Raw genomic sequence first — 26,981 nt, 5'->3', positions numbered from 1 at the left:
GCTGTGTGATAGAGTCAAGCAGCAGTCGGCTGTCCCTGCTTCACTTCTTGCTCTGATGAAGAGTTTGGGGTGCAACATTCAGAATGACTTTTGGGTTTCTTGAATGGGAGATGTTGGTACCAACATATACTCCTGCTTGTGAGAGCTCATCCTGCCCTTGGGATAAGTAAAGGTGGAGGTCAGGCCTTTCATATTGGTAGCATCACTCGTTTGATTGGGAATATTGTTCAGGCATTTAACCCAGCTCTCTCTCTTTCTGTGCCTTTAGCCTTCAGAGCTTCTTATGTTCCTTTCTGCAAAACCATGTGCTCATCTTTAGTAACTTAGCAGGTGACCAACATGTCCCCCTCCCCCATTGTGTCTCAAATTAGCACTCTTGAGGTCAGTGTATCAGTTACTGCTGGAGTAACCTTGACCCCTCTCCCAGCTGTCTCCCCTCCCCAGGGCTTTGAATTCTGCCCCCCAGAGTGCTGTGTTCTACATGGCTGCCACTGGAGGGGGGCGATACTGAGCCACTGTGCAAGAAGTCTGCTTCACAGCCAGCTGTTTGCATGCACTGTGCCCCCAGCTTTGGATGGAGTTTCCTTCTGGCTGTGACAGGACGAACCTTGCTGTGCCATGGAGTGGCTTGTGGAGCTTTGTTCTCCATGCTGGTGCATTTGGCAGGGCAGTGGGGAGAGCAGTAGCACCCATCTGCAGGACAAGGAGCAGTGCTTAACTCTGCTGGACCTTGGTCCTGAGGCTGTGTTTGCCTCTCTGAAACGGAGTGAGTTGACGAAATGGGATGATGTGAGAGTAGTCAATGGGAGCAAGGGAAGGCATCGATTCTGATCTGTGGGCAGGCTGCCAAGGCAGCAAGGCTGTAATTACTGCATTTGGGGAGCACTGCAGATGTGAGTGCTGGGGGATGTGCAGTCACTTCAGTGCAACCACCAGCTGATTTTCCACAGATCAATAGACCTCTCCCTAGCATGCACTGGCTGGGCCTTGTCTCTGTGCTCACAGGCATGGCCTGTGATGTCATTTCTTGTTTTGTTTTTTTTTCCAAGATGGGCCTGTGAACCATGGCCTAGGAACATGAGTGGTATGACAGTTACAGAGCCTTGTTAGTCTTTCATATATGGCAGGTTCTCTTGGAAAGAGAGGCCTACCCCAAGGCAAGGTAGGTAAACGTTAGTACTGAGATAAAGATTAAAGATGAAGGTTGGCTGGAAAAGGCAGATTTTTTGAAACGTAGTGACTTGTGTGTCAGTACCCTTCTAATGTTCTGTTCCTTCTTCCTAGCTTCCCTATGAGCTGCAGGATATGGTCAATAAGCATTTGCACAGCACTCAGGAGTCTGCAGGCCCTGGTCAAGAGGCAACCCACACTTTGGCACCATCTGATGTTGTGCCCACCTCAGTCATTGCCAGGGTTTTGGAGAAGCCAGAATCTCTGGTGCTGAATTCAGCCAAGTCTAGCAGTGGCACCTGTCCTGTGGCTGAGGATGTCTTTGTGCATGTGGACATGAGTGGAGCCCCTCCTGATGCCTGCAGCAGTGCAGGGCAGATGAAGAAGGAGGGAGGGGAAGTTGGGAAGCAGCAGAATGGTGGCTGCAAGCCACAGGGTAGTGTGGAAAGCGTGCCAGAGGATGTGCCAGCCTTTGAGAAGCTAAGCCCATACCCTACACCTTCACCTCCCCATCCTATGTACCCTGGGCGGAAAGTAATTGAGTTCTCTGAGGACAAGGTAAGGATTCCAAAGAACAGTCCCCTGCCCAACTGTACATATGCTACACGCCAGGCCATCTCCCTCAGCCTGGTACAGAGTGAAGATGAGAGCTGCGACAGGCACCGGACACTTCCCAACAGCCCTGCTTCAGAAGGACGCCGCTCGGCCTCCAGCTGTTCCTGTCAGCAGTCCCCCAAAGCAGCCAGGGCTCATGGCTCTTCCCAGAGCAGCCCTTTCAGCAGCCCCCCCCAGATCCCGAGCGCCTTTGCTAGCTCTGCCAGCTCCGAGGAGGACCTGCTGGCTAACTGGCAGCGTATGTTTGTGGACAAGGCACCCCCCACGTCGGAGCGGGTGCTGATGAACCGTACGGCCTTCAGCCGCGACACAGCCCCTGAGCTCCAGAAGAGGTTCAGCCGTTCCATGCAAGAACTGGATAGGGCAGCCTCTGCCTACTCAGATGGCGAGGAGTCTGCTCAGAGCTGCAGCTGGACTGTGAGCCGGGACTCAAGCGTGGACACAGACAGCACTGAATCCAGAGCTCGCAGGAGCCATTTCTCCTCTGACTATGGTACAGATTTCTCCCAGGATGAAGCCCAGAAGCTGTTGCAGGGAAGTGGTGGAGGCACTGCTGAGCCTGGAAGTCCACCCCCAGAAAAGCACAAGGACTATGTGGACCTTGGCTTGCCTGAGAGCCCAGCTGATGAGAGAGAATTGTTGCTGCAGGGAAGCAAAGAGAGTAACCAAGGAGGAGCTCAAGAAGAAAGTGGGGAAGGCAGGGTCAAGCCTCCCTTCAGTCGGCCTCACCGCAGCCCCAAGAGAATGGGGGTCCACCATCTGCATCGCAAGGACAGTCTGACGCAGGCCCAGGAGCAAGGCAACCTTCTCAGCTGAGGCAGGGGAAGCAGCAGCCACATGCTGCGGAGCTGTGGGATGCCTCCATCTGTCTTCTGGGGGAGAAACCTCTCTCAGTGCCCTCCACCCTAGGAGGAGCTCTGGGCTCTGCTCTTAAATGTTATATTTATTCTCTTTTGCTACCTGGAAGAGCTGGGGTTCCCATTCCCTGGCACCTCAGACCTGCAGTACTAGCACACGTGCAGAAGCACACCCACTGCCCTGGCACGCTCACAGCTCTCTTCACAGCCTCACACTGGTGCCTGTACCAGACCTTGTTCTTGGTACCCACAACCTGGTGCCTCTCCTCTCTGCGCTCTCATCCTCCCTTTCCCCTTCCCACTCAGGTACCTGAGGCCCCGGCTGCTCCCATACTGGTGCCTGCAGCTGCTCTGCTCCCTTTTAACTCGTGCCAACAGGGCAGGGTGCCTGCATGGTGGTGTCTGATTCCCTGGGAGCCATGAGGACTCTTCCAGGGGATGGATCTGGGCCCTGGGGTGTATGCTGAGGATGCTGGTTTCTTATTTTCCTGTTGGGTTTTTTCCCCTAGTCCCCTGGGTTGTGTTCTTCAGAATCTGCCTCTGTAGCTCCCCATTGCTCAGCTCAGCACCTGGCCGGCACTGAATTGAGATGCAGGCCCGGGCTGTGCTGTGACATTCAGCTGAGGGGCCTTGCGGGGGGGGGGGGAATAAGGAGGGGTGTCAGTCCCTTCCCAGGCAGGGACATTGCCCTCTGGGCCATGTGGTTTGTGTGTCTCCTCCCTCACACCTCTTCCCCTGCTCTCTGTGTTGTTGTTTTGTTTGAATGGTGCTGACTCCTTGCTCTTGGGTGGGCTTCTTTCTTCTTTCCAAGCCTTTGGTTTTGGGGTGTATTGTTTTTTTTTTTCTGTTTTTTTTTTTTTTTGTTGTTGTTTTCCCCCGCCCTGCATAAACAGACACAGTGGTTGGCAGCCAGTCTGTTGCCTGCATTAAAGGTGTGTTAGGAGTGGCTCAGCTCTGAGCTGCGCTTCCCTCTGATCCTGGCCTTCAACCTGCAGAAATCCCTCCAAATTTGGGAACGAGATCTTGCCCCTGAGGGAGTGAGGCATGAAGGGTGCTACTAGGATTTTCTGGGCAGGATTTTGTGTACCATGGCCCATGGGGATGTGAGGGAGCTGCTCCCTGTGGCTGCACTACCTCACACCTCAGTAGCACCTGTCTGCCAGAGTCTCTTTGTACCGCCCTCTGGGGGCTCCAGGCTGGCTCTGGTGCTTCCACTCTTGAGCAGGGTCTCTCTGTGTGTTTCTCCTAGTGTAGTGTGTATTACGTGGTTCTTCACAGTCTTTGTGTGCTCAGTGTCTTATTGGGGGGAGGGAAAGGGAGAGGTCTGTAGATGTAGATATTTTTTTTGAGAGCTAACAAAGCCTGGTGTCCGATTTTTAATTTTGTCCTGTACCCTTGTCCATGTTTCATCCCTAGCCCAGGGGTGTGAGGCAAAGGGCTGGCCTGCTTTTCCCCGGGCTGTGCTGCCCCCACACCAGCTGGCTGTCCTTAGCCTGCTGTCTGTTTTTTGAGTTGCGTTTGTGTTTCTTCCTGCCCTACTCCATTAGTTCTTTACTGGCTGGCTGTGTTGGAGGAGAGCAGCCCACTGCCCAGGAGGGAGCTGACAGCAAGAGATGCAGCTAACAGCTGCCCCAGGGTCCTTCTCTCCTCCCAGACTCCTATCTCACCAGAGGGCTGCACTTGCAGCTGGAGGCAGCCAGGGCTCCAGCTCCACCCTGGAGGCTCCAGGGCCTGTGAAAGGGAGTTGCAGGCCTCTATGGGGCATGGAGTGCCCTAGTTAATTGGAGCTGCTGCCTATGTACTTACCTTCTGTCCCACCTCAAACAGCTGTGGAGCTCAATGCCGATCTCCAAGGTGGAGGTGGGACTCAGTATTTTACTACAGTATTTCACTCAATTCCTGTGCAAACAGGCTGGTGCTGAGAGCAGAAGCTTCCTTTTAGCTTGCAGGGCATTATTTCTTATCCTGAAAGTTGTGATGGGATCCTTGCATTTGCTCTCCCCTGCCACTATGCTGCTGAATTTCTCCTGCTCTTCTGCAGCAGTACTGAGGGCTTTCACCTGCAGCAGCCACCATCCCATGGCTCGTGGACATCACCTGGGGTTGGGTGCTTGTGGAATGGACTCCTGGGGCTCTCTGAACACCTGTAGCACGTGAGGGACAGCCTGTCACAGAAGGCTGGCTGATGTGGGTTAGCTCATCCCCCTCATTGCAGCTGGGAGGAGCTGCCCTCCAGGGCTCATCTCTCCTGGTGTGCTGGTCAGGGGACAAAACCCATTCTCTTGCTGAAACTGATGGTGCTGGGCAGAGCTGGGCTCCCCTGTGCTTTTGGTCTCAGTAAGCTAAAAGCACAATGGAGGAAAGAAGGGTGAGAAAGGAGTGCCCACAGCCTTCACATGCATTTGTTTCATAGCATTAGGCCACTGGCAGGTAGTGAGGGGGAGTGAGCAGCCGAAGGAGGAGCAGAACCCCCTTCCAGCCAGCGCTGTGCCTGCCCTCTGCTCTCCTCCAGCAGTGTTGGCTCCGGGGCCTTGAGCTGATCCAACTTTCAGTGTCCCAACTCCAGACTGTTAATCTGTAACTAATGTGTTTTGTTGTTGTTGTTTTGGGTTGTTTTTTTTTCTGAAATTTTCAAACTGATGTATATTTTAAGACCAGAAATAAACTATTTTAAAAGTAGGAGGTGATGGCAGTAGCACTCTCTCACCTGGGTAAGGACCTGGGCCAGACCCATCTTTAGCATGTGAGGTAGCAGAGCCTCTCATGGTACAGAGCCAATCTTGCTGAGCTGCATGTGCCTCCTGTAAGTTGTGAATTCACATGTCATCCTCTCTGCCTGCCTCAATCTGTTTCAAGGTGTTTGTGCAGATCAAATTGTCTACCTCTTCTCTGATGCATAGTCCCAGGCAGGGGGGGGGGGATTATGGGAGATGAGTGGTGTTTTACTTCTATAATTGCAGATGTTCTGGAAACTATTCTCTGGGTCTGAGTGAATATGGACAGCTCAAAGTTCAGAATGAACCTGTTGGCCAGGATCCCTCTGTCTTATGTCACTTTTGACTCTAAAGCTGACAGTGTTTTTTTAACAAAAATTAAAAAGCAGATTATTGAACCAGACAACTTTGGGAAACATTGAAAAATAAAGTAGGTAATTTTTCATGTTGTTTTGAAGGCTGTGAAAGCGAGGCGTGGTCTGCCAAAACCTCTCTATGATGAGTTCTGGTGCTATAAGAAGGCACAGTGTTACCCAGGAAAAGCTGCTTGCCCTATTTCAAGTATTTTGCTGGCTGTGCATCTGCCTGGTTTGTGTCTTCTCAGAGAACTTCACATGCTCATCTGGGATAAGATGAGGTATAGCAAATTCTTCTCGTACTTAGCGTTTTTCTTGAAACCCCAGCTAGTGGAGTCAAGTAAGAGCCAGTTCACCTTTCAGAAACCAAGATAGGTTATCCTGGAGGAATTTTATAATTCTAGTGTATGAATGTTATTGGTTTTTGTTTTCTTTGTGTGGGGAAAGTGGTTTGGAGTTGACAGAAGATACTCAAACAGGAAGTCCTCTTTGTGTGAGAGTTTCTGTGGTTTACTAATACCAACACTTCCAAGAGTTTTGTTTTCATGAGCAACTACGTTGCAGGGGGCTCTAATGAAATCTCCATCTCACATGTTACACAGATGTCTGCCTTGTAATACTCTCTTTCCCAAGCTCCATCTTCATGGCAACAGGAGGAGATCCTGGGCACCTTCTGGTGTAGGTGGATGGAGTGACACAGGAAGCATCTTGTTTCTGTGACTCCATAATTAATGATTTTATTTTGTGTTCCCTTGAGCAGCAGCTGCTGCCACAATTAAATCTTCCAACTTAATGCCAGTCATGAAACACAATCTTCTTCCTTACTGCACTTCAGCAAATGAAGGGGACACGTGGCTGCAAGCTGTCATACGAGCACTAGTTGGAGCCTTCACTGCAGCCTGTACCCTGTAGACAGGCTCCAGCCCTCACTTCCAACAGAAGCAAAGGCCTGGAGGAGAGCAAACAGGACTATGCTGGACTTCACTGCAAGACCAGGCAGGCATCTCCTCTAAGGGAGCTCTGCTCCCTGTGCAACAAAGGGAGGAGGGAAGCTGGTATCCTTCACCCTTGCAGAACCACCCTCTTGCAGCTGGGATCTTGTGCTTCAGGAGGAGCTTGTGCATTCCACGAGGGGCTGACTGGGCTTGTTTGACTCGTGAAGGAGTCTGCCAGCACCTCATACTCTACTGCAGAAGCCCGTGTCTGATAGCCTAAAGCTGCCACCCAGCTTCAGCAGAAACTCACCCCTGGGTGGCAGTGTGCCTCTCTGTCCCTTGTCCCCGTCCTGCGAGCCGTGAGTAGCACCTGCAGCAGGCTGGTACTCACTGGGGCAGAGCAGCAGGGAGCGAGGAGCCCGGCCCTGGGCGGTGCTGCCACCTGCCGCTCGTGCTATGCCCCCACCTGTACCTGCGAGAAGCGAAATGCACGTTTTTAGCACTATTTCTGGCAGCATAATTACCTTGATGTAGCAGGAGCAGAAGGGCTGAGGCAGCTGTGAGCAGTGCCACATCTGTGACCTTTATAAAACTCTGATTGTGACAGCAGAACAAGCAATAGAAAGACCATCTCTTATACACATCTGAATAAATACAGCCTGCATCCTGCAGGGTGCAGCCAGGCATGGGGAGAGGCAGGGCAGTGTGAGTAACACATGCAGCAACCGGACAATCACAAGCAGCCGACGGGGCGTGTGACGACATAGATGTGTAGAGGTTCACTCGGACCGGGCTCCAGTACTCAGAGAGTCAAGGGAGCATCAACAGGACATGAAATGCATGAGGAGAACCCAGGGGCAGTTCACCGGAGGCAAGGAGCTGATGGGTGTGTGCCCCCCGGCGTGCCATGCGTGCAGCACTCTACTTGGCAGAAGCAGGCAGAGTAGCCCAGCTACATTTCTGTTTCTGCTAAGAGGCTGTCACCGAGGCCTGACGTCATCAAGACCATCTGGGAGCTGGGATCTGCAGTGAGAGGGAGAAAACAGTGAGCTTTTGGGGCTGTGGGAGGACATGGAGCTGCTCTCCAGATCCAGAGGTGAGGATGAAGAACTGCAGTCCTGCAGGATGGAAGCAAAATGCTGAGAGGATTTGGGGATTAAGTAGGAGCTAGGCCTGCCCAGGTCACGCAGCTAACAGGGCAGGGGTTGGCAGGGTGGGGGTCATTGTTATGAGATACCTGGGCAGGGAAAAGGTAAGAAGGTAAAGACTGCTGCAGGAGACCAGGGTGAGCACTTGTATTTGTTGTGTCCCAGCAGCCTGGGGTACTTGGCTGTCAGGAACATCTGTCTAACCCTCCTGCACCTTCCTGACGCATACATGCAGTTACTGGTCTTGCTCACTCAGCTGTGTGTTTAGTCAGCTCTTCCCCTTTAAACCTGCATGTGATGAATAGAATCTTTTCAGCTCTAAAGCCAGTGTTCAGCAGGGATGAGCTGGCAGGCAGCCCACAGACTGAACCCACCTAGGGTGGTGGCACAGCCTTCCCAGGAAGGCAGCAGGCAAGCAGACGTTTTGTGGCAGCAGAGGTCTGGAAATCCTGACTTGCTGTGTTGCATGAACACAGGGTTTGTGCAGCCCTCCTCAGCCTGGCTCCAGGAAGGTGAGGACAGCTCTCTGGCCTTGCAGTGGTATGGAGCCCCAGCCAGGAGTTTGGCAACTCTTCCCAGGCCAAGTGACGCTGATGCAAAAGGATGGGCATGCACACCAGGTCAGAAACCAGTAGAGTACCAGTTTCTCGTCAAAAATACTTCACAAACAGCAAGAAAAACTGTTTTTTCTGGTTGTGTCGGGGGAGATGTTTAGTGCCCACATGCTTTGGATCCAGATCCTACACATTCAAAATTGCTGTGGAGAGTCTGTTACTTAAAAACTGGGTCCCAAAAGTGATCAGAGCTGCCAGCAAAAGAGATTTATGGCTCTAACAACTGAAGAACCAGATGTCCTGAGAGTGGTTATGCTTGCCTGCTAATCTGCTAGTAGAATGGGGAGGAGGAAAAAGAAAAAAAAAAAGAAAAAATCTAACAAACCAACATGATCATAATGTAGATATGATAACGTACAATATTATGTACACACACACACAACAGCCTATTGGTATTTCCTTTATGTACCTATATTACAAGCCACTGTACAGACGGGCTGTGGCACCTGGCTAAACTCTCACAAGCTTAGGCCACAGGGACAGGATCCTGTGCCAGTTCTGGAAGCAGTGAGGAATGACATGAGTTTTGGCTAGGATATCTGGCAAAGACCCCTGAGATTTTAATGTTCCTGCCCTTGGTTTTAAGACTTTGGGCAAAGATTTTATTCCTGCAGCATCAGGAAAAACGCTTTTGAGATACTGTTCCTACTCTCTGCAGCAGCCGCATTGTCCTTGGAAGTTCCTTTTCCAAGCATGGCTCAGCCCAACACTATTAAACATGAAGGTCATAGTTGGAGGCTGTCTGGATTCCAGCTCACAAGGGGGTAAGGGAGAGATACTACTAACCAACCCCACTCTGAGAGAGAAGTGGCACTAGGAAACACCCCAGGCACCCCTATTCCTTTCTGCCAACCCCACCATGCCAGGCCCCAGAGCTCTTACTGTTCTGGCAGATCCAGGGGTTCTTCTCCCTGGCTGTGACTTCACGAGCTTCCGTTTCCTCTTCTTCCTCACCCTCTGAGAGCAGGTCAGAGATCTGCTGCTGCAGCTCAGGACTGATGTTATTCTCTGACAGGATGAGTGTCCGTAGTGCAGTGGGGTAATTCTCTACCATGTCTAGTAAGGTCTGAGCAGAGAGAGATAAGAAGCATAAACAGCAGCTAGGTTCAACAGCAAGATTTTCAGCACCATCTCCCTGCAAACTCCAGCCCTCCTCTTTTTATCTCCACCATCCCTTGGCTTTGACCTCCTTTTGCCAGGCTTTCTAAGAGCCTGAGGACTTCTCGTGGGAAGAGCTGAGCCTAGATATTCTTGCTCTGTCCAAAGAGAAGGGGACTGCTCTACACCCTGTTGCTCCCACATACCCAGCTAAGTCCCATCTCTCAGGGGAAAGCCTATGCTACCACACTTTGTCCCCATCTATACACAGTGCTTTAGCTCTGATCCTCCACTACAAATCCACCAAATAGCTGTGTGACTTTTCCCTGCTGAAGGAGGCAAAAGAGTCCTAGGGCTGGAGCTATGGCTTCTGAGCTCCTCCTGTGGCTGAATGTAATAGGACAGGGGAAAGCAGCAGCAACATTTCTAAGTGGAAAGGAAGGAAGGTGTTCTGCCCCTATATAGATGGTCAGTACCTATGTCCTTTAGACTGCAATGACGATGTAAGAGCAACAGGTTTCCTTACCTGGGCTGATTGGTTGGTGAGTCCTGTTCCCTCCAAATCCAAAACTTCAAGGGTTCGACTGGAGGCCACAGCAACAGCAAGCATCCCAGCTACCTGGTCACCTATAGGAGAAGCAAACCAGGGCTGTGAGCAGTGCCTACCTTTACTCATATACAAGCCCTGCTCTTGTGAGGTTGGGGCTGTCATGGAAACACCCTCTGTAAATTTCTGCCGTTGGACAACTTCCAAGTCTTGGCTACCTCAGGAAAAAAGAAAGTTGTTAACTGAGGGAAATTGATTTTATTCCCCAAGGAACTGCATCTGCCCACATCTCCTTCCTACTCAAGGCTGCGAGGACCTTTCACCTTCCCTGAAAAGGATCTCAGACTCACAATAAGGACCTGAAATAGCCTAAGGGAAAGTTAGAGTGTGGCTGAGGTCTGTGCCAGCTAATGGGCTGTCACGTTGGAAAGGGGGGGAGCCTTCTGGTGTGGGTGCAGCAGAACCAGGAGCATTAGAGATCAATGCCAGTGAATGAAAGAGACCCCAGGGCATTCTCTTGGCATTTCCTGGGGACACAGGACTGTGACACATCCTCTCCTGAGGAAAACCAGGCTGACACAAGGTAACACCCTGGGGTCTTTGCTGTTCTGGAGGGTGACCTGTCTGACAGGGTCTGGTGAGGTGGGAAGTGCCCAGCCCATGCCTGGGTTAGGGAGGCATGGCCTGGTCTCCTCCTCACCACCTCACAGTAGAGCTGGAGAGACTTGGTTTCTATGGCAACCCATGCCAGGCTCTCCTCCTTCCCCCTGCTCCACGGAAAAGAGAAGGGAGGAGCAGGGGCTTTAGGGCCTCTGCCACACTGATGTTGGGCCCTGGGGCTTCAGGTACAGGGAAGAAATGAAGGGTCAAACATGACAGATGCAGGCAGGCCACTAGCTCCTTTCTGCTCCTTCAGCAGGTCTCATGGCCACATTACACTGATCAGCAGGTCTGGCTTCCTTACTGCTGTGGGCACCCAGCAGGGTGAGCTCTCTGCTGGGGGCCAGGCAAGATAGTGCAACAAGCTGCCCTGTCCTGCTGGTGACACTCTGCTGCCCATCAACAGCTGGGTTCCCAGCCACCCACCAAAGCAAATAGCACAAACACAGACAGGTGGGAGCACAGTATCCCTTGGTCCCCAGCTTACCCAGGGGGTTGTAGTCCAAGTTCAGCACTCGGAGCTGGGAGCTGTGAGCCACAGCGATGGCCAGGCGGCCCCAGCCTTTGCTCGTGACACCTGGGTTGGCACTCAGTGTCAGCTCCTTGAGGCCTGGAGAGGAGGGAGAAGCCAATCCAGAATCTGAGGGTCACCAGAGCAGTCAGAATGGAATGAGTTCAGCTAACCAGGAGATGTGTCTCCTGTACTCCAACAGACTAAAGAGTTTGGAGTAGGTGGCATGAGGTGACAGGTCAGCGAGGATCACAGGGACAGCCTACACCCAGGAGTGGTGACAAACAGATAACAGAATCAGTGACACTGTGAACATGGGCAGGTAAAAGTCTGGGAGAAGAGGTCGAAATCACTCTGAATGCCAGGGAGAGGGGTGGTTTTACCCACTACATGATAGTTCCCCTTTTGAGTGAGGCCTCAGAGCTCTGCAGATCATCCTCTGTAAAGATCTGAGCCTGAGGCTCTGACCATCTATATACTCCATGTGTGCACCCACATGTAGGGATAATTTCTGGGTGCTGACAGTAAAGCCAAGAGTGGGGTGAGGAGCACACCACGTATATATCTGTGGTGATTATCAACAAGCTAGTGTGAAATAATAAATGAAAAACCCAAGTTGTTCCCTCCTTCAGTATCAAGCACTCCTGTCATGAACCAGAAGCAACCTGTTGGTCCCTGAGCAACAAGCGGCCTTGCAGGACAAATGATAGCAGAAAGCCCATGGGAACTGCTCCTCTATCACTTGGTTTTTCTGCTTTACATGAGTTGGGAAAATAAGTCCCTCAGCCCAAACTACAGAGCCTGCCTCTCCCAGTGCTGAGGATTTTGGCTGTGTCCATCTGCTCCATGTAAAGCTCCACTGGCTTCCATGCAGCCCACAGCCCTCGTGCTTACCAGACTTAGCCCCGTCAGGCGGCAGGAGTCCACAGATGAGGTTGATGCCTTCATCACCCAGCATGCAGTCTCCCAGATCCAGAGCTACCAGCGAGGGATGGATGGAGAGTGCAGGGTTGAGGAGAGCCAATCCTGCATCCGTCAGGGGACTCCCATGGAGACTGCAAAGGTAAAAGGGAAATCACCACGGAGGAAGCCCAGGGGCTAGCTAACGCCACGGGGAGGGAGAAGTAGAGGAGGATGACAGATCCTAACGTCAGATTAGGAAAACGTGCTAGGAAGGCCCTGCAGAGGGGCTCAGCCGGCAGCTGCAGAGGCATTCCTCTCCCAGCAGGATTGAAGGGCAGCGGAGGACCTGGCAGGGCTCAGGGAGGTCCTTCCCAGCACCGGGGCCACCCAGGTTTGGGGAGACAAACAAAACCACGCCAACCAGATGGGAGCAGAGTTAGGTTTCCAGGCCCAGTGAAGGGCAATGGATTGGTGTCTGCAACGTCAAGGACATTTCTCCTCGCGCCGGGGCTGGCTGGGAGCCTCTGTCCCCACCAGGCTGGGCAGACCCTGCTGGGCGCCCGCCGCTTCCCCGCTACTCACAAGAGGGACTGGACGGAGCGGTTGGTCTTCAGGGCCTCGGCCAGCTGCTTGACGCGGTTGATGTTGGAGACGATGCCCAGGTTGAGATTGAGCTGCGCCAGGGAGCGGGACTCGGCCACCCCGCGGCAGACGTGCCCGAAGTCGCGCTCCGAGAGCTGGCAGCCGCGCAGCGACAGCAGCCGCACCGAGTTCTCCCGCAGGCTCTCGCAGATGTCCCGGATCTCCGCGCCCGACAGCGTCTCCCCGGAGATCTGGATGGACCCCGGCAGCATCTTCCGCCCGCTCGGGGAGCCGCAGCCCGCCTAGCCCGCGGCGCCGAGAGGGAGCCGCGCTGCGCGCTGCGGGCCGGGGCGAGCGCCAACGCCGCCGCCACCGGGCGCTGCCGGCCCGGCCCACCGCGGCCCCGGGGGCGTCACCGCGCAGCCTTACCGGCGGCCGCCGGGCCGCCCCGCTCCCCGCAGCTGGCGGCGGGGCCCGAGGGAGCCATCGGCGTGGGCTGATCCGGAGCGGGGCCGGAGAGGGAACGCGCCGTGCCGACCCGCCGCTCCAGCCGAGGCCGGCAGCTCCCGCCCCGCCCCGCCCGCACCTGCGGGGCTGCTCCGCCTCCTCCCTCCTCCCGCCCCACGCAGAGCGGCCCCGTCCCGCCCCGCCGGTCACGCCGCCATTTTGTACCCCGCCGCCACTCGAGGCACGCGACGAGCGTCTGCCGTCCTCTGTTGCTGAGAAGAGGGAGTGCGGGCGAAGTCCCCGAGAGTGGGCCAGTGAGCCGTGGTGTGCCCCGGACTGGGCAGTAACCGCCCGTTGGCTTTATCTGCTGAAACCCACTGATCCTTAGTCTTGGTCCCGGCACGTGTGGCACAGCGGTGTGCAGGTCAGTGTGAGCCGTGTGTGGCGGTGTGCAGCAGGCGGGTCGGGGCCAAGGGATTTTCTGTGTAGGTTCACAGCACATCGTATGTTTGGAGAGCGCGGTGGAAGATAGGGCTCGAGGCTCGTTGTTGTCCCTTGGGTACAAGGCGGGGTTGGAGTTCTGTTGGCTTCTGCTGGAATGAGCTCATGTGGGGTGGGTGGCCTAGGGTCAAAACCTGGGGTTGAGCTGACAAAAATAACTATGGCAAAAAGGGTGAAATGCCATCTTCCACAGCTGATTGCATCATGGCATGAAGGTGTGGAAGCCTGCACACAGCAGAGGTGGTATTGCTGGGGTTGCGAGGAGCTCCTGGTGGATTAATTTAACATAATTTTCTCTCATAGAAGTAGGGCAGCATGTGAAGGGTTCTGGGCCACAGCTGGGTGCACAGAAGCAGCAGAAGAAATGAGGGCATCTATCATCCTTGGAGTGGTTTTCTTCCTGTAGCAGGGAATGATGTGTGCTGGGGTACAGCCTGGAAGGAGGGGGCTGGGGGGAAGGACATCTCCTCAGGCGGCAGCAGCGTGCCTCAGGCTCATGGTAAGGGAGCAGACCTGCCCCATGTCATGTTCCCTGCCTGGTGCAAGGAGGTAGCTGGAAAGTGTGAAGGGGTTGGGGAAGTGCCGTGGGTTTGCTCACCTCTGCAGCACACAACCTGATGAGAGATGTGAGGGATGTTTGTGATGCCCTTTTAATTTTCTGGTATAGATCAGGGAATTGCTCTTTTCCACCTTCTTGTAATGCTGTATTTGGAAAGAAATATGAAGCAGGGCCTCTGTTGTTTCAACTTCAGTGAGCTGAAAAAGGAAGCCAGTGATGTGGAAATTAGGTTAAACCACATAAGTAGGCAGCTTTCTGCACATAGCTAATCTGTTAAGGAGAAAGCCTAGCTGCTGTATATGGCAAGACTCAAGTGTTAATTCCAGTCCACTGGGTAACTAAGGGACAAACGCAGGCTCCTCTGCTTTGCTTGCAGGCCGTGCCATGAGAGAGGAAGGGAAAAACAGAATATGGAGGGGGTTGTTAAGCAGTTTTTCCCCTGTGAAATGGAGAAGCAGGTCACCTGAGCCATTACCTGCATACTATGTCCTAGATGAGACCAAGGGTCTCTGATGTCAACTCTGATGTCAACTCTAAGGCTTTGACTGCAGCCAAATGTAGGCATCACCATGCACGTTGCATTTCCCGTTGCATGTGGGTGCTCAGGCTTGGAACTGCATCTGCAGGCTGCACGAGGAGTGAACCACAACCTGGCAGTATATCTGTTCTGGGATGTGAACAGCAGCTGTCTGCATCCAGCAGTGCAGTGCCGGTGATAGTTTTCAAAAAAGGAGTTCCTGATCTCTGAAGCCATTAAATGGTTCAAGTAAGAAGACAATCCTGTATATTGCAGGACTATAGGTGGTACAGAGTGAATGTCATAGTGGTCTGCCTAAGTAACAGCTGCTGATCAGCACAGGTTGAGTGGAAGACTGCACTTAGTTTCACTTGACAATCACCTCCAGGCACTAATTCACCCGTGTTTCCTTCAGCAGGCTGTTATTAGAGAGGCATTTGGAAGAGAGCCCCTGGGACACGTCCCACTTCAGTTGACAGCAGCAGCAGCCTTGAAGCACTGCTTAGGGCATCAGCCTGCCTTTGAAGCCCTAGTGATGGCATCTTCAGTGCCTGTAGTCAGGTGCAAGAGTACATCAGGAAGATGAATATCCTACCTTTCTTTATGCTCAGATACATTGGGATTAGTGGTAAAGAAGCAAGTGGTTCAAAGCTTGTCTCACTAAGCCTCACCAAGGGCTTTGCGGAGGCAAACTTGGCAGTGGTATTTTGTCAAGAGCTAGGTATTACTTCCTTGTCATGTGCAGTTACCCAGCAGGTATGAGGAAGGTGATTTATTGTTTTCCTGCTGGGACATGGAAGATGAGAGCTGACCCCCTAGATTGATGCCACTAATGGCTAACATATAAACAGGGAAGAACAGCAGGTGATGAGCAGCTAGAGTGAGACTAGACGTAGGGAGGAAGACAAATGGGAGAACAAACAGCATACCTGTAACCCATAACATAACTAAGGTTACACCAAGTGCAACAGCAATGGATTGTAAGAAGGGTTGGTCTCCCAGGTACTGCAGAGGAGACCATAGCATGCTTCGATGTTTTACCTTTCTCTTTCTAATGCGACAGCCTCATATTTATTTCAGCTTTAATTAAAAGGGCTTACACAGTTCTTGTAGCATTACCCTTCCTCAGCAGCCGCAAGTGTGAGGAATTACTTCAGATTTGCTTCAGGGGAGGAGGGAGACACTTACTTTAGATTTCCTGCAAAAGCCGTGGCAGGAAACAAAGGCATTAAAGGTGGAAAGTGTCTGGCATGATGGGGATGTAAGGCTTGTGCTGATAACTAGAGGACTTGTGTAAGACTGACCTGCCCTCCCACAGGGACCTGACTAAGGCAGTGTGCTCAGCCTGCTCTAAGGGACTGCAGCACACATGCAGTTTCTCTGCAAAAGTGTGTCCCCCTCTGTCAGCAAAAGGAGAAAGTCTGAATCTCTCAGCAGAGCACCAAAGTTCTGGTAGTAGAAAATGTTTCAAGCTCCAGCTGCTGCACGGAGAATGACCTGGGTCTGAGGAACTGGAGCAGAGCAAGTCCCACAGTATGAGAGAGTGGTTTGTCATTACTCTTGTCATCTGTCTCCTGTGCTTTGAGTGAAAACACAGGTGCAGCTTTGTCGTTCTGACCTAGCTAAATAGCAGGGCATAGAAAGGGAGCACAGGTCTTCTCAATGATCCCCACAGATCAGTGTTGTTATTTTGTCCCTGTTTTTCTTCTTGTCTGGAATTTTTCTAGTGGCAGTCATCTCTTTCTCCTTTCCTTTCCCCATGCCTGTACTTGAAAAGTTTTCACCAAGAAAAACAGACTCATTCTATGCTCCAGGGCAAGAAGCAGAAGTCAGAAAATTAGAAACTAACCTCCCATGGAGTTATAGTGAGGGGAGTGCCAGACTTGTAGTGTTACAAATAAATTCTTTTAAGTTTGGAAATAATGGAAATGCTAGGTGCTGAAAGTGGCTTAGTTGCTCCAAGTAACATGGAGGTTGCTGGCCCAAATAGTGTAGCTGATGCTCCCAAGCAACTTGTTCTTGTGTTCTTCAGCCAAAACAAATTGGGAGCTGAGGGAGAGAGTCAGAGAATGTGTTAGCAGATTAACTTTGTGCTCTTGGAAGGGAAACAAGTGATGAACTTGGGAATAAGCAGCAGTAGAAAGGAAGCCTGTGACTGAAATGCTCAAGTCATGTCCAGTAACATTGTTGTAACTGAAGTGATGAGCAGCCTGACTGCAGTAGCTGGCACTGTTTTCCTCTTTTTCATCATACCTTGACTTTAGTTTGAATCTTATCTCGACAGTACTATCTTCTCCCACTAATAAAACAAAGGGGAGTACAGTTCTTCGTGCTACCTGCCTTGTGCTGATTGTAGCCACACTGAGAGAGGATTTTTTAAATTTTTGTCTTCTCTCCAGTATGAATGTCAGCTTCTTAGGTGTCCCTCTTTCTTCCAGGAGGGAGACTGAAAGCCGGAAACCAGCCCACAGCTCAACACTCAGAGCAATGAGGGAAGAGTACAGCTGAACTATTCAATTGTGAGCTACTGCAGCACAGGTAAGTCTAGCTTGAGCTGTTCTACTTACTTCCCTATCCTTAGTGGAGCCTCTCTGCTCACAGATGTGCTGACTGCAGTCAGAACTGCTGTCCCAGAGCAACTCGGGCAGAAAGGCGATAAAACAAACAGAAAGAAGGTGTGAAAGCACAGGGACAGATACATTTCTGATGTACAGGAGAACGGGCAGTGAGGTGAGATAGCAACTTGACCAAATGGAAAGAGAGGCATCAATCTGGAATATGACAAGGAAGAGAATATGGTTAAATATCATGTTTCTTAAAAATCTGCAGTGTACTGAAGTCCCTTTTGGGCTATGGAAAAGCTGCCCAAGACAGGTCATTTATCCTGAAACACTTGGAAATGTAACAGCACAAAAGTGCAAAGAGTTATGCTTTGAGTCTAGACAAGATAAATCACGGCATAGAGACCCCACAACACCCATTACATAAGTAGGCTCAAACATAAGACACCATTCAAAACCAACATCAATTTAATTCTTCCCTCTTCAGGACAGGAACAGAGCAGACAGTCCTGGGGTTACATGAGTAAGCAGAAAGAGGGGTAAGGTACTAACCGAGCTAGGAAATCCCAGCTAAACATGCAGGCAATAGAGCCACTCTACTCAAGACAGCCCAGATCTGGGTGGGTGGAAGAGTGTAGTCCTCCTGAGTCATGGAGGTGCTGTCCACGCAGCTGTGCAGAACTGCAACCCAAAGGACAGGTCCAGGAAGGCAAAACAAAACTCTTATCTCTGCTGTTCCGTTCTTTTCCTAAGAGGCAGTGGGCTACTACAGCCCTATGCAGCCCTGAAAGTAGTGAAGGAAGCAAGTCCGAGACTGTGTAATTACAGGGTCAATGCATTGGCTTTGGCTGTTGTATTTAATACGGCATTAGAAACAACTGGAATGTCTCTGGCAACTCTCTGAAAGGGTGGCATGTTGGGTCCTTCCAGTGTGTCCAGGATACCTGCAGGAAACAGGAGAAAGAGGAGAGTGGCAAGAGTTAGTTCAGAAGCAGGTGGTGTGTTTCTTGTTTTTCTATCTGGCAGTGAGTGGCAGAGCCCAGGACTTGGAAGCAATGGGAGGAGACATCTTGCCCCTCAAGAATAAGCAAAAAACATCTCCATCCAGAGACGACAGCATTCAGATCAGAGTTTATCCTTGGGGCAGGGCAGTGTAGATCTTTTCTCTTTGAGAGTGCTAAATCCAGCCCCTTGTCATTTGACCTGAACAAAGACTGCTAGGGGCTCTCCTCTGCCAAGGCAACGTTGCCCACTTCACTCCAGCACATAACCTCCTCTTAGACCGACTGTTTGCTTTCATCTAGAGACATACCTAAAAGGCTTATATCAGGAATTGCAGTTGGAAGTGCGATATGGAATTTTTATCACTGCAATGCAATATTTGGCAGGAAGTGCACATGCTGATGGAAGTGTTCTCCACTTCCTGTCAACTACCCTCTCAAGACTGATAATCAGTCCTGGAGATCCTTGAAGAAAATTGCTTGGAGTATATTCTCCCATATTTCATTTGCTGAGAAGTTGCATATTAGGGCTGAGAATATTGGCCATGAATAGGGAGCCAGGAAAGAACAGCATTTAGCTCTAAAAGGACTTGTGACGCTATGCCAAAATTATGCAGATTTCATTTTATTTTTTTTTAAAGGAGACTAATAGTTTGTTAAGAGAAAAACAACAAAACAAAGAAAATACTGACTGGATGCAGCTTTTGCTGTCTGTTGTACAACTTAAGATAATAAAGGTGTTAGGTAAAGAAGGAAAGACTTTAATGATATATTTCCTGATTAAAGTAAAGCAGCCTGATTTTAGCAAGGTTCAGGAAGGGACTGGACAACTGCATAAGAAAAGTAGTCACTGCTTTAACACTTGACTTATGGGGAAAGATAAAGCCTGCTTGCAGCTTGTCTTGAGTACGAGAACAAAGACTACCCCACATCAACATGCTGACCTGCTTTGACATCTCCTGCTAACAGTGGTAGTGCTAGTCACTCTAGGGGATGGAACTAGCCCAGATGCCAGTTGTGTCAGTTCCAAACTGCCCATCCTTTCTCTCTGAGAAAGGAAAAAGCACCACCTCCTCCTCCCCCACATCTAAGGGGCACTGCCATTGTGTTTCCCTTGCTTACCTTCTACCACCTTGTGATAAGCAAAGTGCAGATAGAGGAGGAAAAGCATATGCAGAGCAGCAAGAGTTCCACACAGGATGAGCCGCTGGGTATGTCCCACCGTGCGTGACACCAACACAGCAACCTAGGAGAGAAGTGGAGATTAAGAGACTAGATAACTGCAACATCAGCCTCTGGCACTGCATTCTGGAGCACAGAGGAGGATGGGCTAAGTAGTGAGAGCCAGTAGGAACACCACTCAGAGCCTTTATCACAGTTGGCACCAAGAAATTCTGAGTAATCTGACTTTGTTTTGGGTAGATGAATCTTGCCCAGTTTCACCAAGTGTTCAGAAGGCTAGCAAGTCTCTCTGGAGTAGCAGGGGATATAAGACAGCATGCTTCCTGCAGCTGTCAGAATGGGTGAGGACAGTCAGGCAGGCCACACACTAGTAGCCAAATTACAGAAGCATCAGGCTATTCTGTAAGCACCCTACCCAGCTGTGGAATCACTTGCATGGCCCAAGGAACAGAAAGCAAGAAACACTTCACTCTTCTCTGGGCTGCCTGTCACTTACCATTCGAAGTGTAGAGAGTCCACCAACGACTAACCAGAAAATATAAAAGAGGGAATGGAAGTGGATATTATACGTGACAAGCAGAGTGATGCAGTGTCCAAAAAGGCCATAGCCCTGATAAAACAAAGACATCCGTGTTACAGTTGTCACCTGCACACAAAGGTTCATTGAGCAGTGAGCAGCCTACTCTTGCAACGTTTTAGCAAGGCAGTGCTTCACAAATCCCATGCTCTGTGCTAAAATGTCAAATGGCACAACAGTTTTAACAGCAGTTCACAGCCAGCCAATCTGTGTGAAGGATTCACATAATTGTCAGAGATTGCAACAATCTAGGAAACAGAAGGAAAAAGCCTCTGATCCCTGAAAAATGGGAATCTCCCTAAGTGGGAAACTTGCAAGCAGAAACAGCTGATTACTGCCATCTTTGTCTGGGACAGGTCAGGTCCAAAGAGCATCCTGGATTTCCAAGTTTTCCCAGTGCAACAGGATTATGGTCACCTGGGACCACTAATTTACAAAGATGTTTCTAGGAAAAGCTCACATGTCACCCTCCCTCTGGAACACCATACAGCTAGCATCCATCCTGGGGCAGCCCCATCCGTACATACCAACAGCGACAGCATCTGCACCATCGTGATTTGGGCATTACACAGATATGCCAGGAAATAGATGAAAGAGGACACTCCCAACCAGTAACCAAAGCAGGTGCCAATGGCTGTGCCCATCAGTGTGCCTTCCCTCTGTGGAGAAAGCAGCAGTATGAAGAAAACTCAAGAGAAATGGCCTGCCAGCACATAAGTTCCACTGCAATGAGTACCCAGAGCTTTCATAATATAATCAAATAGCTGGCTTAACAGCAGGCAGCTTGCCCCATGACCTACACCCCAACCCTCCCAGCAGCAGAGCATCAGGACTTTCCGATGCAACTTTCCTCCCCTCTCTAAACCAAAAGGCTCTTCTTCAGATAAAATCTGCTTTTCATCAGGATGCTGTTGTGACATGGAAGAGGTTTCCTTTCCCTTTCCAGTGTCATTATGGCAATCCCAAACCCGGTCAAACTGCAAATTAATCACTGAGACTCGCCGTACAATGATAGTGTCCGAGGTCTTCATCCCATGCAAAAGGATGGCCACCAGCGTGAAGACCAGCATGAGAGGTCCATAAAGCTCACCTGCGATCTTCTACATGTAACGAGAGAGATGGGAAGGTTTGGCTTGTGCTCGTGTCTTCCAGGTTCTCCACCCTGAGTGGCATAATGAGCATCTCAAGAGAGTTTTATCACCTGAGGAGCATCAGCAAGGCCACTGCTGACAGGAGCCACACAGAATAGGCTGTGTGATGAGTCAGAGTGGTGTTAAACAGGATGCAGAAATGGGTGAAGTGAAATCTAGAGTTCTAGAACTGTACCAGCATTTAAAGGTAGCAGAAGGACAAAGGCAGCACTGGCACAGCTCCGCAGGGCAGTGGTTGCAGCAGCGAGCTTGCTGGAGTTGAAGAAGCATCCAGACATGGCCTCAGCCATATGGTCTGATTTTTGGGGGTGCTGTGTGGAGCCCAGAGTTGGGCTTGGTGAGCCTTGTGAGTCCCTTCCAACTTGGATATTCTGTGATTACGATTCTGTGAGAATAGGGTTTGGAACAACCCTAGGAAAGGGTTTACCGATATTTTGAGGGAGGTGAACATCTAACAAACTTGGATTCTTAATAACACAGACTAATTAAATTTGAAGGGTCGCTGCTGAACAGTCACTCAGGCCATGGGGTCTGGTTCAGTGAGAGAGAACTCACCTGTGGGAAATTGATCATCTTCACGGGAACCATGGACTCCAGCAATCTGCATTACAGCAAAGCAGGGAACGCCATCAGGAGAGTTAATAAGATGCTTCAAAAAGCAACAGATCCCGTACACCCACCACCAGTGCTTCCTGCTGTGACTCGCGGGGTACAGAGAGCGTTTTTAAAGGGTTACACGAACTAACTGAAGGAAACCCTGCCGTCGGGGGCTAGCTTTGCCGGGAAGGATTCACAAACCCACGACTGTGGGGGACAGCCAGCCAGGCAGTTCCAGCCCCGCACGTTCCCCGCGGGTCCCGCCCACCTGGTGCGCACTTGGACGGGCTCCACGTCGAAGTAGGGCCGCAGGATGTCGATGTTGGCGTAGAGGCTGAAGGCCTTGGAGGCCTGCCTCTTCCCCACCTGCCACATCTGTGGAGAGAAGGGCGCGTGCAGCGGAGGGGTCGGGGGCGGCGGGGGCGGCCGCGGGGCGGGAGCACGCTCACCTGGTCGGCCACCTGCCGCCCCAGCTGCCCCTGCAGCCCCTTCATGCCCAGGAACTCGCCGTCCTCCTCCCCGCCGGCCCCCGCCTCGCCCTCCGCCTCCTCCTCCTCCTCTTCCTTCATGCGCTGGTGCATCTCGCCCATGTCCTCGAAGCTGGAACCCGACGTGTCGTCCATGTTCTCCATGTCGATGACGGCGGAGCCGCCGCCCTGCTCCGGGGCACAGAGCGTCAGCGCCCGCCCGGGCCCCGCTCTCCCCGCCACGGCGCCCGCGCGGGACGGCCCCACCTGCACGTTGTCCTCAAAGCCGCCCCACTCGGCGGGGCCGCTCCTGCCGCCGCCCGGCGCGGACATAGCGCCCGGCCCTGCGAGCCGCCGAGCTCGGGGGTGGAGGGGGACGCGGACGTGACGATTCCGCGGGCGTCGCGCCGGATCTCGCGAGAAGGGGTGCCGGCGGCGCCGCCATCTTGTGTGCGGCAGGGCGGTGCGGCCGCGCCTGGGCGGGCCCGGCCCTCCCGCTTCCGGCGGCGATGGCGGCCAAGCGGAGCACGGACGAGATGCGGGAGCGCGTGGTGCTGGGCGAGTTCGGCGTCCGCAACGTGCGTAGGGCGGCGGGCTGCGGGGCGGCTCCCGCCTCGTCCCTCGCTCCCTCACGGGCTGCGCCTCCCGCAGGTCCACACCACCGACTTCCCCGGCAACTACCCCGGCTACGACGACGCGTGGGACCAGCGGCGCTTCGAAGAGGTGAGTGAGGGCGGCGGCGGCGGGGCCCCGCGGTCGGCTCCGGTGTGACGCGGCGCGGGGCCCGTGCAGGCGTTCCGCGTGGACGTGGTGCGAGAGGAGGACGGCGTGCTGGAGTTCGACATGGTGGGAATCGACGCGGCCATCGCCAACGCCTTCCGCCGCATCCTGCTCGCCGAGGTACCACGGGGCCGGTGCGGGTGGATAGTCCGTGTGTGGGTACTGTGGTTGGCATCTTACCGCCTTGGTCTGTTGTCTTCCTGAGGTGCCAACGATGGCTGTAGAGAAAGTGTTCGTGTACAACAACACATCCATCGTGCAGGATGAGATCCTGGCGCACCGCCTGGGCCTTATCCCCATCCGGGCCGACCCTCGACTCTTTGAGTACAGGAACCAAGGTGAGGGTCTCGGGTCAAGCAGCGGGGTAAGGGTGGAGCCCATAACGAGGAGCCGGGGTCATGCCATAGGATCATGAAGGGACCCCTGAAGACCATCTGGTCCAAGTCTCCTGCAGTGAACAGGGACACCTACAGCTAGATCAGGTGCTCAGAGTGCTGTCCAGCCTCGCTTTGAAAGTCTCCAAAGACAGGGCATCCACTGCATCTCTGGGCAACCTGTTTGAATGCCTCACCACCCTCGCTTTCACTGCTCTCACTTTATATCTAACGCAGATATACCCTCTATAAGGTTCAACCCGTTTCCCCTTGTCCTATCACAGCAGACCCTGCTGTAAAGCCTGTCCCTTTCTTGCTTGCCTTCTTTAGGTATTGAAAGGCCACTTTCAGGTCTCACTGCAGCTTTCTCTTTTCCAGGCTGAACAGCCCCAGCTCTTTCAGCCCAGCCTCGTAGGAAAGATGTTCCATCCCTTGGATCATTTTTGTGCCCACCTCTGGATACGCTCCAACAGAGCAGAAGTGCAATTCCGTAAAGATACTGTTTTGCCCTTTCCAGGAGATGAAGAGGGGACGGAAATTGATACTCTGCAGTTCCAGCTGAAAATAAAATGCAGCCGGAATCCTCAGGCAGCCAAGGAATCATCTGACCCAAATGAACTGTATTTCAATCACAAAGGTGAGAACTTTTTCTGCCTGTCCTAAAAGAGATGCAGATTTTTGTTTTTTCTCTTGTTCACTTTTTTCTTTCTCTCTCTTGGGATTTAGCCTTGTGAGCAGAGACAGCCAATTCCCTCACAGTATACACAGCTTACTTTTGCCATTTCCAGTCCTATATAGGTCAGCAATCTGTTTTCTGAGGCAGCAGCTGGCTGATGTTTGTGGCTTCTCTTGGCAGTGTACAGTAAGCACATGACATGGGTGCCCTTGGGGAATCAGACAGACCTCTTTCCAGATGCTGACTTCCGACCTGTCCATGATGACATCCTTATAGCACTGCTGCGACCTGGGCAGGAAATAGATGTGCTTATGCATTGTGTCAAAGGCATAGGTGAGTGCTGGGTCTGAGCTTGGGAGCAGCTGTGCTGGTGCTTGCACCTGAGCACAGCTTTGTGATGGGAAACAGTGGAGAATGGGGTTGACCCTGAGGCCTGCCCTCACCCTTAATTCTTAACACTTTGTGCAGGTAAAGATCATGCCAAGTTTTCTCCTGTGGCCACAGCTAGTTATCGACTGCTTCCTGACATTACTCTCCTGCAGCCTATTGAGGATGAGGCAGCTGAGACGTTACAGAAGTGCTTTTCCCCTGGAGTCATTGAGATCCAGAACATCAAGGGTACTTTCTTCCCATCTGTAAAGTGCTTTGTTCCTAACAAGTGTTAGCAGAGACTGAGTAGAGACAATAGAGACTAGAAGGTAGCCAAACCTTCTAGAGAAAAAAAAAACCCACACTGTGACGTTGTCTTTGCTGATTAACAACAGTTCGTGCTATTTTGAGCCTGGTTGTATTGGCTGAGCAACTGTCACACACAAATGTTTTTAGTGATGAACTGAGATCTCTCCGAAATGCTTAGGTGTGTCATGCCTATCTGTAGAGCCCCTTGGTACTGTTTAACTGTCTGGGTAGCAAGCTTGCTTTTTGTAGCAGCTAAGCATGGAGACAACTTGTGTCCTGCCCAGGAGTACATACAGGCTTTGTGTTTGGCTTGGAACTGTTCAAGAAAATGAATTCTGCCAGGCTGGAGTTCTGTGTTAGGGATGTGGTAATTCTTCTGTATGAGGCTTTGATGCCTCTCCTGCTTGAGGCTTTTATGACCCTGAGGTACCCATCTACTGCCTCTGCCCACCTTGTTTTGTTTTCTCCTTTTAGGAAAAAAAGTGGCAAGAGTAGCCAATGCACGGTTGGACACATTCAGCAGGGAAGTCTTTCGACACGAGGGTCTGAAAAACCTTGTGCGCCTAGCAAGAGTGCGAAATCATTACATCTGTAAGTAGCCCATTTTCTGTAGAGCAGAGAGCCCTATTCTGCTTTGTGCAAACAAGCAGGGGCTGGCCAGTATGTGTACTTTGGTATCAGTCTCCCACTTTTCCCTGGCATCACTTTTCCCTGGCATTGTTGATCTTCCTATGTTTGTATTCCTGTGGGGAGCTACTGAGATTGTGGTTTGGCACAGCTTTGGGGTAGGATGTGTTTGTGCTTCTTGATGGCTTATTTTTTCCAGCTGCAAAGGTCTGGCTTGCCAGAAGTACAGCATGAGGGAAGATGAGGGGCAAATGCTGGAGCAAGCTGCAGGCTGGAGTCAGCTGCAGGCTGAAGCTGCGCAGTGGCCGTGCTGACTTGTATCTCTGTGCAGTTTCAGTGGAGTCGACAGGTATCTTGCCTCCAGATGTGCTGGTGACTGAAGCCATCAAGATACTGATGGGAAAGTGTCAGCGTTTCCTGAATGAACTGGACACGGTGCCAATGGAGTGAGCAGGCTCTAGCCAAGAAGCAGAACCCTGTGCTGCTGTTTCGGGCTTGCTGCTCTGGCCTGCAGGAGTGGTTCTTCTGCTCTAGGCATAAGTTTTGAGATGGATTTGTTAAGAGCCCTGGGACCATCTCTTTGAACTTGTTTTGTGTGTGATGAGCCTCAGCGAGGAGATGCACTGAAATAAAAGCTTTCTTTTACCTCTGTCTGCTTCTGTGCAGTTAACAACTGTGAGACTGTAACATACAAAAAAAAAGTGGCAGCAGGTCTGAGCCGAGTAGTATTTTTTTTAGATTGCAGGCATGTGTGAAGAGGACCAATAAGGCAGTGTAATAAATCTGTTAGCAGTAGGCCCATGAGAAGTTAATAAGTCACTGTCAGGGTATGTCTGTTTTGAAGATGTCTCAGACTAGCTATGTGGTACCTTTGCTGTCTTATAGTACTGGGCTTCTTTGTATAGGAGGAATGGTGGGATTTAAAAACATGCTTTAGAAAAACTGATTGTCCCTCTTATGTATCTCAAGGTAAAATATTCCTTTCCGGGCATTAGTTTTCACCACGCTCTTCTCCCTTTCAGTGACTGAGTTTTTTGAGGTATGGTAAAAAGCAAATGTCAGTTAAATGCCTGTCTCTACCAAGGGAAGCCTGGGATAACATTCAAGGTTAGCATCGGGGTGAGCACTACTATGATGGAAGACTCTGGGCAAGCTGAAAATGTCAGAGCATGGCTGTGAGCAATGGTACATTCCAGTTACTTAAGGTAATCTTCAGTACAACACTAGGATCGAGTGTAGCAAACCATACTTTCTACCTGTTTCACTGTGATATATTTATTCATACCATATGCGTTGTTATAGGTCTTGGGGTGGCTACACTGTAGGAAATGCTGTGTTCAGGGCAAGGCCAGTGATGGTCTAAAAGCAGAATAGAAACAGGGTGACCCTAACTTGCCATTCTGGGTGCCATCACCAACCTGTCTCACAGGGCTGTGTTGCAGACCCATGCAGCTGACTGCCAATACCTTTAAACGTATTTTTTTTCCCATGCTTTTAAATTTAATTAGCTAGTCTGGAATAGTGCATCTCTTCCCTGATAACATATATTGACTATTCGTTGGCTGCACTTTTTCTG

At 51.5% G+C, this 26,981-nt stretch overlaps 4 protein-coding genes across 12 annotated transcripts in view; 2 read left to right on the top strand and 2 right to left on the bottom strand.

Annotated features, from left to right (window-relative positions):
* The window catches only part of TJAP1 (tight junction associated protein 1), a 38,899-nt gene extending 33,578 nt beyond the window's left edge, over nucleotides 1-5,321 (top strand). For all 6 annotated transcript variants that reach the window (XM_085219501.1, XM_085219503.1, XM_085219504.1 and 3 more), the window contains one exon: nucleotides 1,285-5,321. In XM_085219501.1, the coding sequence (XP_085075627.1) occupies nucleotides 1,285-2,601 (1,317 nt within the window). In that variant the 3' untranslated portion in view covers nucleotides 2,602-5,321. The remainder of the gene's footprint in view (nucleotides 1-1,284) is intronic.
* A 1,099-nt stretch (nucleotides 5,322-6,420) lies between these two features.
* LRRC73 (leucine rich repeat containing 73) lies at nucleotides 6,421-13,326 on the bottom strand. 3 transcript variants are annotated; one of them, XM_003203949.5, is made up of 6 exons: nucleotides 12,711-13,324; nucleotides 12,120-12,280; nucleotides 11,202-11,324; nucleotides 10,034-10,134; nucleotides 9,292-9,475; nucleotides 6,421-7,670 (listed from the first exon to the last, which is right to left on the bottom strand). In XM_003203949.5, exons 1-6 carry the CDS (start codon nucleotides 12,980-12,982, stop codon nucleotides 7,600-7,602), a joined length of 912 nt encoding a protein of 303 aa, XP_003203997.3. In that variant the 5' UTR covers nucleotides 12,983-13,324; the 3' UTR covers nucleotides 6,421-7,599. The 3 variants fall into 3 exon arrangements, with proteins under 3 accessions (XP_003203997.3, XP_085075638.1, XP_085075637.1); XM_085219511.1 differs by lacking the exon at nucleotides 6,421-7,670 and adding an exon at nucleotides 7,697-9,118 and having other exon boundaries at nucleotides 12,711-13,325; XM_085219512.1 differs by lacking the exon at nucleotides 11,202-11,324 and having other exon boundaries at nucleotides 12,711-13,326.
* A 4,419-nt stretch (nucleotides 13,327-17,745) lies between these two features.
* YIPF3 (Yip1 domain family member 3) lies at nucleotides 17,746-22,694 on the bottom strand. The gene is made up of 9 exons (XM_085219505.1): nucleotides 22,538-22,694; nucleotides 22,253-22,459; nucleotides 22,072-22,178; nucleotides 21,762-21,807; nucleotides 21,063-21,155; nucleotides 20,583-20,714; nucleotides 19,975-20,088; nucleotides 19,419-19,542; nucleotides 17,746-18,239 (listed from the first exon to the last, which is right to left on the bottom strand). The coding sequence occupies exons 1-9, from the start codon at nucleotides 22,601-22,603 to the stop codon at nucleotides 18,118-18,120; spliced, it is 1,011 nt and encodes a 336-aa protein (XP_085075631.1). The 5' UTR covers nucleotides 22,604-22,694; the 3' UTR covers nucleotides 17,746-18,117.
* A 23-nt stretch (nucleotides 22,695-22,717) lies between these two features.
* On the top strand, nucleotides 22,718-26,050 carry POLR1C (RNA polymerase I and III subunit C). 2 transcript variants are annotated; one of them, XM_085219509.1, is made up of 9 exons: nucleotides 22,718-22,848; nucleotides 22,922-22,993; nucleotides 23,063-23,170; nucleotides 23,256-23,388; nucleotides 23,942-24,061; nucleotides 24,281-24,433; nucleotides 24,569-24,718; nucleotides 25,253-25,369; nucleotides 25,737-26,050. In XM_085219509.1, the coding sequence occupies exons 1-9, from the start codon at nucleotides 22,780-22,782 to the stop codon at nucleotides 25,853-25,855; spliced, it is 1,041 nt and encodes a 346-aa protein (XP_085075635.1). In that variant the 5' UTR covers nucleotides 22,718-22,779; the 3' UTR covers nucleotides 25,856-26,050. The 2 variants fall into 2 exon arrangements, with proteins under 2 accessions (XP_085075635.1, XP_085075636.1); XM_085219510.1 differs by having other exon boundaries at nucleotides 25,605-25,747.
* Nucleotides 26,051-26,981: the final 931 nt, after the last annotated feature.

The sequence above is a fragment of the Meleagris gallopavo genome, chromosome 2 (assembly GCF_905368555.1).
Source record: "Meleagris gallopavo chromosome 2, MGAL_WU_HG_1.1, whole genome shotgun sequence".
NCBI lineage: Eukaryota > Metazoa > Chordata > Aves > Galliformes > Phasianidae > Meleagris > Meleagris gallopavo.
Note: the sequence above shows the minus strand (reverse complement) of the source record. Positions and strands in the feature narration are given on the sequence as shown.

Excerpts from the sequence above, each read along its gene's own strand:
- LRRC73 (XM_003203949.5), bottom strand. The coding sequence starts at position 12,982 with ATGCTGCCGGGGTCCATCCAGATCTCCGGGGAGACGCTGTCGGGCGCG. Across the intron at positions 12,281-12,710 it reads CGCTCCGTCCAGTCCCTCTT|TCTCCATGGGAGTCCCCTGA; the intron begins GTGAGTAGCGGG and ends TTACCTTTGCAG. Across the intron at positions 9,476-10,033 it reads TCACCAACCAATCAGCCCAG|ACCTTACTAGACATGGTAGA; the intron begins GTAAGGAAACCT and ends CTCTCTGCTCAG.
- YIPF3 (XM_085219505.1), bottom strand. The coding sequence starts at position 22,603 with ATGTCCGCGCCGGGCGGCGGCAGGAGCGGCCCCGCCGAGTGGGGCGGC. Across the intron at positions 22,179-22,252 it reads GGCGGCAGGTGGCCGACCAG|ATGTGGCAGGTGGGGAAGAG; the intron begins GTGAGCGTGCTC and ends TTCTCTCCACAG. Across the intron at positions 18,240-19,418 it reads TTATCACAAGGTGGTAGAAG|GTATCCTGGACACACTGGAA; the intron begins GTAAGCAAGGGA and ends TGTTTCCTGCAG.
- POLR1C (XM_085219509.1), top strand. The coding sequence starts at position 22,780 with ATGGCGGCCAAGCGGAGCACGGACGAGATGCGGGAGCGCGTGGTGCTG. Across the intron at positions 23,171-23,255 it reads GCCGCATCCTGCTCGCCGAG|GTGCCAACGATGGCTGTAGA; the intron begins GTACCACGGGGC and ends TGTCTTCCTGAG. Across the intron at positions 24,434-24,568 it reads GCATTGTGTCAAAGGCATAG|GTAAAGATCATGCCAAGTTT; the intron begins GTGAGTGCTGGG and ends CACTTTGTGCAG.